The 8697-nt window shown below is 34.0% G+C and overlaps 1 protein-coding gene across 5 annotated transcripts; it reads left to right on the forward strand.

Annotated features, from left to right (window-relative positions):
• Window positions 1-1887: 1887 nt before the first annotated feature.
• LOC115972327 lies at window positions 1888-5238 on the forward strand. 5 transcript variants are annotated; one of them, XM_031092586.1, is made up of 7 exons: window positions 1888-2171; window positions 2274-2344; window positions 2853-2901; window positions 2984-3090; window positions 3703-3785; window positions 3951-4253; window positions 5124-5238. In XM_031092586.1, exons 1-6 carry the CDS (start codon window positions 2123-2125, stop codon window positions 4231-4233), a joined length of 642 nt encoding a protein of 213 aa, XP_030948446.1. In that variant the 5' UTR covers window positions 1888-2122; the 3' UTR covers window positions 4234-4253; window positions 5124-5238. The 5 variants fall into 5 exon arrangements, with proteins under 5 accessions (XP_030948446.1, XP_030948447.1, XP_030948445.1 ...); XM_031092587.1 differs by lacking the exon at window positions 5124-5238 and adding an exon at window positions 4477-4844 and having other exon boundaries at window positions 2814-2901; XM_031092585.1 differs by lacking the exon at window positions 5124-5238 and adding an exon at window positions 4477-4844.
• Window positions 5239-8697: the final 3459 nt, after the last annotated feature.

Here is an 8697-nt window from a genome sequence, read left to right on the forward strand (position 1 = left end):
TTATTTTGTTTATATATATATATATATATATATTATTGATATTTTGGTCTTACTGTGTACCACTGGACCAAATGTGGAGGCAGCTCTTTCAACAAGACATCATATTTCACGTATAGTAGTGAATGTGAAGAGGGTTATTATAGTTTTTCAAGTCAAGAACTTTGAAGATACTTTAAAGAAAAAGGAAAAAAACAAAAGATTGTTTCAGTTTGTTATTCATGTCTCTTTGTTTACCTTGAGGTCGAGTTTACATTATTATTGCTAATGATTAGGTGAGAACTGAGAAGTAAGGTATTAGAATACAGAGGGGCTACTTGTCGCTAATTTCTCAAGGTGTGGAGATAGTGTGGTGCTTGGGATGTACTGGTCGGCCTTGATGTAAAATTTCTTGGTTGGAAGGGATGAAGAGGTTGTTCCTGTTCGCACTCAGTAGTAGGTAGGGGCTAGAGTAGCTTTGGTTTTGAATTCTGCCTCCATCAATGTTGTTGAAGATTGGAGCATCACCTTTGGTGATTGCCGCAATAATTAGCTTGGCATGAATAGTTATTTGTTGTGTACTTTTATTTGTTTATTTTTATGTTTAAAATTGTATATGAGAAGATAGCTCGATTGCCCATATTTTGGTGAGCTAAAACACACCAATTAACTTAACAAAATACAATACCATTTAACGAGGTTTTATTGTGTTGGGCAGAGACTCACCATTTTGGTGAAAAACTCTGGTTGTGCAAAAAGATGGTGAGAGAGACAGAAAGGGGCAAGAGGAGGATGACAACACACGTGATTGATAAAAGGGGAAGATAGGATAGAAAATACCAAATAGTGCGTTTCTACCCCATGTGGATGTAATAAATATTCATTTCATTTTTACATAATCATTTTTTGGCTTTTATAAATATTAGATTGTCTTCATAAACTAATATGCTTTGCCAATAATGTGAAAATTACTAAGAACTTTTGTAAACAAATATAGCTTAATTCTATACTAACAACATCTAGGCAAGTTCTTGGAGGATTATACCTTTTTCAATTTTTTTTTTGCTATAATATTGTCTCCTATCCATGTGCGATCTCATTTTTGTCTATCTTTTTAAGTTATTTTTATGGTGATAGAAAACTGCTTCCATAAACTGTAATTGACTTTGCAAATTTGAAAATACCTTATGTATATATTTCACTTTTGGTTGTCAAGCTGGTCTAAGTGGGTTAAAATGAAAAGAAAAGAAAAAAACCCAATTATATGATTGTTTCAGATGGTAAATTGCTGTAGATTTTTATTTTTTATTTTTTTGCTTGCAATAACTAGGGAAAATTATATAGTTTGTGTTCTTCTATTTACTAAGAGCTCTTTTAAGGGGTTAGTTAAAGCTTATTTTCATGTGGTTTTCTAGAAAGTTGGGCACTAACATTAACTTTTGGTCTTGTGCTAATTATGCGAGCTGATTCAGGAGAGCTTATAAGCCAATATGTTTGATGAAGAGCTTCAATTGCTGCATATGGAGTCATTCATTTTGAAAATCTAACTATTGTGATAATGTCTTAACAAAACTTAGTTATTTATTGTTGGAAGATAATGACATTTGTTATCATTTTTAGAATTTTTTTAGTGAGTGAATGTTGCTTTTAACAAATAGGTTCTAAGAAACTATAACAGTAAAATAAATATTCTTATATTAAATAACTTCTCTAAGTTTTTGTATAATCAAAATTCGTGTATAAATGAGACTAGCATTGTATGATATACATTTTATGGTACATGGTTTCAAAATTTTTTAAATTGAAGTTCTGTATTAAATTTCTTAGTCGGGGGCAGCATGTGCCTTGCACATGCCACCCAAACTAGTATAAATACAAAAAGCATAAAATAAAATTAGGGTAGAACAGAAGAGAAGAAGGGTAGCGAAGTAATTGTGAAAAAAAAATCCCCAAATTCTGATTTGTGGAAGAATCCTCAAACACAGACACAAACACAATCACAAACTCATAAAACTGAGAAACCAAAGAAAACACAATCCGAATTTTCAAACTTATTTGCTTTTTTTTGTTTGTATAACTGGCTAATCCACAGCCTAAAGGGGATAAAGAGAGTAATTGGAGAGCAAAGGGTATTGAAAAAAGATAGATGGCAGGAAGAGAGGTCCGCGAATACACCAATCTTACCGACCCTAAAGGTTTCTCTCTTTCTTTCTTTCTTTCTTTCTTTCTTCATTGAAAATCATTTTGTAATGTTTAGTATAGTGAAAAAGGAAAAAAAAATGGATTTGATTGAACAGATAAGAAGTGGGGGAAAGGAAAGGAGAAGATAGATGATGAAGACACCACTTTCCAACGCATGGTTGCCAAGGTTAGCGTACTGCCTCACTTTCTCTTTCTCTTTCTCTGTGAACAATTTGCTTCCCTTAACAGTTTACAGTTTACACTCTTTCATCTTTATTATTTCCATACATACATTTCTCCCAAAACTAAACTATATGATCCTGCTCCATAATAAAAATATATAAAATGGGCTTAAAAATTGCCAAATATGTATACATTTTATTTTCTTTTCTTTCTTTTGTAAACTCCCAAACTCTGTTATGTTTTGAACTCCCAAATTTAGTCCTAAACATAATATTATGCTGTCACAGCCAATGAGCTATGCCTCAAATCGTACTTCCTCTCTTAGTAACGGGATGGATATTATGAGACCCATTGCGTGCCGTTATGATAATAATAATAATAACAACATACTATACCGGTGTGATATAGTTTAGGTTCTTTTGCTCTTTTGTGCAAAACCTTGAGGGGAGTTTTCTGATAACATGCCTCGGTAGGAATCTTGGTTTCCTCTACCGGGCGGTTGATGCAAGCAGATGCAAGAGGTTGCAGGAGAGCGTGGAGGCTACCTTCATGGGCGAGGCGGTAACAATCCTCCTTCCTTGTCTCTGTCTGTGTGATATCCTTTCTTTTTGTTTCTTCAACTTCATTTTATTTGAGTATGCAGCCTTGGACAGTGATGATCTACTCTATCTCAAGGAGCAAATGGAAGCTGAGGAGGATGCAGAACGCCTCCTACGTCGAACTGAGAAACGGGCATTTGCTGCGTTTAAGATATCCTTTTGTGTTATTGAAAGAGGGAGAGTACTGTTGGTCCGTAATGAAACTTTTGTAATGTTCTCATATGCATAGTTTTCCCTTGATTTACTGGTAACCAACATTATACTTAATCTTGCTATAGGTTATCCCTTGACTTGGCTGTTGTTCCATGATTCTGTTAAAGAGGAAGAAGACTTACTTATTTCTGTGTAGTGCGAGCATTAAAAAATGTCGAACTTCATAATGTAGTTTAATTTTTATGGCTGCTAAGGGAGTTGTTTTAAATGGCTTGGACAACTAGTCACCACAGGCTTAATTGCTTCCTTACATGTATGCTTGATTGTTAGATTCTTCTGACCATTGTGACCACTGTATGCTTTATGAGAAGCCGGGTCATTATGTAAATTTACTAATTCTATTTAAATTGAAACCTATGGTATGTTTATGCCTCTTTGTTGAATGAACTCTCTAGTGCTTGCCATATTTTACATGGCAAACTTGTGAAATGCTGTTAAGTTGAATTATGAAAACATCTATGGAGAGAACTGCTTGGGGACTGCTGAAATTTTGTTCTATGTTGATGCTAACGTTGTTTCTAGTTTTTCTTCTTCCTTAACCAATGGACACAAAGCTGCAAGTTTAGCAGATTCTTCACCTGCATCAGTCCCCTTGCCACTTCGAGTTGAGCCCAAGCCCAAGAGTGGAATCAGGTCTCTCTCTCTCTCTCTCTCTCTCTCTCAACACAGGCACACACAAAATGTGTGCATTTTGAACAATCTTTGCACTTTGTAGTAAAAAAAAAAAAACTAGACACTTTTTAGTTTCCTTTTTTTATTTTTGGGGTTTCTGAAATATGTATTTTATCTGGATTGCAGACAGCAATATTTATTGAAAAAGGTCGTGGAAATCAAACCCAAACGGAAGAGAACTTCTAGTCCATCTGATGGGAATCAGTCAACTCCTGCTTCAAATGATTCTGCTTTAAAAAGCCTTAAGTCTGAGTCTCACCAGGAGAAAGAGCAGCCTGAGACTGACCGGGAGGAGAAAGAGTGGCCTTTGTCAAGATTGAATAAAGCAGAGGGAGATACTAATATGGAAAACCCTGTTAAAAGTTTACTAGGCCTAGCATATGCAAGTTCTGAGGATGATGAGGACTGAAGAATGCATTGATACCTGTGGTGCGATACTAGAACCGTTCATTTTTCTTTTCCTTGTTGATAAGTAGTTCATTAAAAAAAAAAGATCTTTATTGATAAGTACGGTATGCTTTCTCTGTTCAAATACTACCAGGACTAATTGAGTGAATTCTATGTTGGTCAAAGTGAAGTCAGGATACATATTTAACCTTCAATTTGATGTGCCTGCTATTCTCTTTGATATCCCCTATACACTTTGATTCAGTATCTAGATCCTTCAGTGCATCATAAAGCTCCTGATGATTTTGTTAATGACCTCAAAGCTCTGGATTCTGCAGCCCAGAAAACTTGTTGAGGGTCATTGTGTGGTTTTGCCCCTCTGGCACCTGCTTGTAGCTCCTATTCTTGTAGCTACTCTCTCCATGTGAGGTGCTTCAACCATTTGTTGTGTTCAGTATATCATCTTACATTTTCTCAGCCCCTTTGATTTTTCATTTCCTGGTTTGTAAATCTTTAAGGTATTCTGAATATCGTACTGTCCTTTTGTGTGTGTGTGTATATAGAGGAAGTATATGCGTTATTGTTTTTAAAGCTCAAATGATAATGAAAAATTGAAGTTACCTTGTTCTTGGAGACATAAGTCCTGCGTTTTAAAACCAGATCGGACCGCCAGTTCAACTGGGAACTGGATCCTAAAACCAGTTCGGTAACATGGCCAAAACCAGTAAAAAAAACGAGGAACCCTTTTTCGTATTTTTGATTGTTCCGGTTTTTAAAACTATGATATTGATGAGTTATGTTTTTTGTATCTTTGATTGTTACAGTTTTTAAAACTTTGATATTGATACGTTCATAAGGATTTATGAATATGATAATGGAAAATTTGAAACTAACTTGTTCGCTTGATTTTAGTGCAACAAAGAGGCTGGCTTGATTGCTGACGGAGGCATTCATGCTTCTACCCACGGCATGCTGCATCCATGGTGGAGGTTGATTACAAATACATATGCATACCTACGTGATTGACTTTATTTGAAAATCTAAACAGTTTAGAGTAATTGTAATTCCATCTTAAATAATGTAAAATTTTCTTTAGGGTTTGTTTGGATACCGCTTATTGCTGAAAACTAAAAACTTATTGTTGCGAACACTGTAGCAAAATAATTTTTAAATATGTGAATAGTGCCGTGAGACCTAGTTTTAAAGTTACATTTATGTATTTCCGTACTTGTGGCTCCCGTAAACAGTGCATGAGACCTATGGAAAAACGCAAACGTCTGCCGCGTCTGTTATCCAAACTCACACTTAAATGCAAAATTTATAGACCCAAAGCAGGACTAATATGGATGAGATATAACAAGTCTTAAAACAGGATTGATTTAATGATATGGATGCCTCGTCTGTTATCCAAACTCACACTTAAATGCAAAATTTATAGACCCAAAGCAGGACTAATATGTATGAGATATAACAAGTCTTAAAACAGGATTGATTTAATGATATGGATGAGATATTGCAAAATGAAGAAAAATGACTGAAGTCTTTGAAAAACATTCTAGGCAATTCATAAGAATTAAATATTTTACTTCTACATGATACGATTTTGATGTAACTTGAGCTCAAGAAGTTCTTTAAAAAAATACATGTGCACACACATTGGAAATTACTTGTAAATAAAGAAGCAAGAGCAAAGCACTGATGCAAGAACTCCAAAGTTAAAAGTAAAGCGAGCAATTTTAGATAATGGATTTTGACATCAGAACAAAATTGAATGCATTTTATTTGAAGTTCAAGACAGGGAAAGGGAAACCAAACACTAAGCATTGGTGGGCTTTGAAAATAGACCCACTTCACACGAGTTCTCAAATTGAGTTCCTGTATGTATATTAGCTTAATAGCTTTTCACTCTCAGACTTTGCAAATATTTTATTTTCTTTTTAGTAATAATGTTTTTGCGTTGGGTGGGAATAATTGAGCCACCTTGTCGTTATGGACTCATTTAGGGGCTAGCCCAGCCCAAAACAGAAAACCATTTATGGGCCTTATCACTCATGACTCATCAGCCCTACCCCTACTTATGTGTTATATATATATATATATATATATATATATATAAACTTCTAAGTTTACAATTGCAAATCAACATAACAAAATGCTTCTCAAATATCTTCTTTCAATGTAACTAGAACATACTCGGTCCGAGCATTATTCATGTCATTCAAGAAAATTTTGAGACTTAGGCTATTCCTGAAGATTGGGGTATCACAAATCTTGTCCTTATTCCGAAAGTGGATCATTCGGATACGATTACACAATTTCGTCCGATTAGTTTATGCATCACTCTTCATAAATTGGTCTCTAGAATCATCCTGCAGAGTTTAAAACCGTACATTACTAAAATCATCAACCCTTGCCAAGCAGGTTTTGTTCTAGGTTGCAGGACGAGTGACAATATTATACTGGTTCAAGAAATTATACGTACGATGGTAAGGAAGACTAGGCCTAAGGGTCACGTGACACTCAAACTAGATCTTGATAAAACTTATGATCGACTAGAATGGTCGTTCATACAGGAAACTCTTGAGTTTTTCCAAGTCCCTCCAAATCTGATTAAGCCTATTATGAACATGATCTCCTCAACTCATTTTCACATTTTGTGGAATGGATCTCCTTTATTGGATATTGTCCCAAGTAGGGGGGGTGCATCAAGGAGATCTATTATCTCCTTATCTATTTATTTTGTGTTTGGAGCAATTATCCATTCCTTTGGAAGAGGTGGTTTGGGACAAAAAAAAATCCACCTCGAGACTTTTAGGGGACAAATTAAAATTTTGCATTTATTTTTCGATGATGATATATTTCTTTTCTCTAAGGCAAAGATTGTGGAGTGCCAAAATCTTAAAACTATTCTACAAAATTTTTGTTCCTGCTCAAGCCAAATCATTAGTACACAAAAATCACGCCTTTGGTTTTCACCAAATACAGCCAGGCGTACTAAAGAACTGATTGTTGGTATTTTTTATATTCCTACTACTACTCAAATCAGTACTTATTTAGGGACTCCAATTTTTACTACCTACCGAAAGGCTAATGCCTATCAATACTTAATTGATAAAATCCAAAAGAAAATTGAGGGTTGGCAAGTCTTTTATCGTAAGTGAAAAAAAAAATGGTAGTTGTTAAATTTTAAATATAAGCTCTTTTTAATTTTTTGTTATGGATGTGTAATACAGTACATAGCGAAATTTTAGGATTAAAACACTACATTTTAGGATAACTGTCATAAATAAACTCAACTTCATGGAATCCCTTCTCATCAATAGACCAGCCAGGGGTTTCCAGATCGAAGAAATTCAAATAGTGCAGGCTCAGCGCAAGGTGATGCGATTCAATTGTGACGCAATGCGTTGATACCATATTCCATCCACTTTAATCGATTTGATTTCAATCAGATTATTATATGGATTAAAATGCTCACAGGGTACAAAAACAACGCACGAAAGAATTGCCCGCAACTCATCAAACCCCGACCGAGGCAATTGTATGTTCATTGAATAATCGCATCTGTGGAAACTCGGAGATGCCAAAACTGAACAATCACATCTGTTCGCTTTTTCAAACCCATTTGGAATTTCTTTTCCAGGAAGAATATAAGGTAATCTCCCCACTAATTTACCACTCAGTACCTGAAATATACAAAGCATGATGTTGAAAATTAAATTATAAAAAAATTAAAAATTAAAAATTAAAACCAACCCACAGACAAAGATAGCTAAATAGATATATACTGAAGAAGAATATTAGGTAATTTCCCAAGTACATGATATTTAGAAAACAGAGATAGAAATACCTTGACACAGAATTGAATATTGAAGCAATTGACACACTCGACACTGAAATCACAATGACGACACCATCAATTTCCCGGCATACTTTATGTTTTTCCTAATGACTAGTTAGGGCAGCACGTGCAAGGCTTGTGCTTGCCGTTAAAAAAAAATAGTGATTAAGATCAATTCTAAATTTTATTTGTATCATAAAACAAAGATATAAATTAGTTGATTTTTAAAATATATAGAGATTTGCATTAATCAAAAGAGACATTAATTTCAAGAATTTAGATAATTATGTCATAAAAAGTTAATCTCATTCGTATAAGAATTTTGATCAACTACAACGTTAGGATAGTTATTTAACATATAAAAATTTATTTTACTATAATAGTTTTTTAGTACTTATTTGCTAAAATCAATATATCCACTCTAAAATCTTCTAAGAATGATAACGAATATAATCATCTTCCAACAATAAACAATTAAGTTTTTCTAAGAAAAAAAAAAAAAAAAGATAACAAAAGGCATGTGTCATTGAATTTTCCATTAGGTAAATTATAAGTTTTGAAAATTTAAATTTAGAAAATCAATGTTTTTTAGATAACAAATAAAACACCTTATATCATCATTCTAACTTTCCAAGAATTATTGCC

The sequence above is a fragment of the Quercus lobata genome, chromosome 12 (assembly GCF_001633185.2).
Source record: "Quercus lobata isolate SW786 chromosome 12, ValleyOak3.0 Primary Assembly, whole genome shotgun sequence".
Classification (NCBI taxonomy): domain Eukaryota; kingdom Viridiplantae; phylum Streptophyta; class Magnoliopsida; order Fagales; family Fagaceae; genus Quercus; species Quercus lobata.

Excerpts from the sequence above, each read along its gene's own strand:
- LOC115972327 (XM_031092586.1), top strand. The coding sequence starts at position 2,123 with ATGGCAGGAAGAGAGGTCCGCGAATACACCAATCTTACCGACCCTAAA. Across the intron at positions 2,172-2,273 it reads CAATCTTACCGACCCTAAAG|ATAAGAAGTGGGGGAAAGGA; the intron begins GTTTCTCTCTTT and ends TTGATTGAACAG. Across the intron at positions 3,786-3,950 it reads AAGCCCAAGAGTGGAATCAG|ACAGCAATATTTATTGAAAA; the intron begins GTCTCTCTCTCT and ends TCTGGATTGCAG.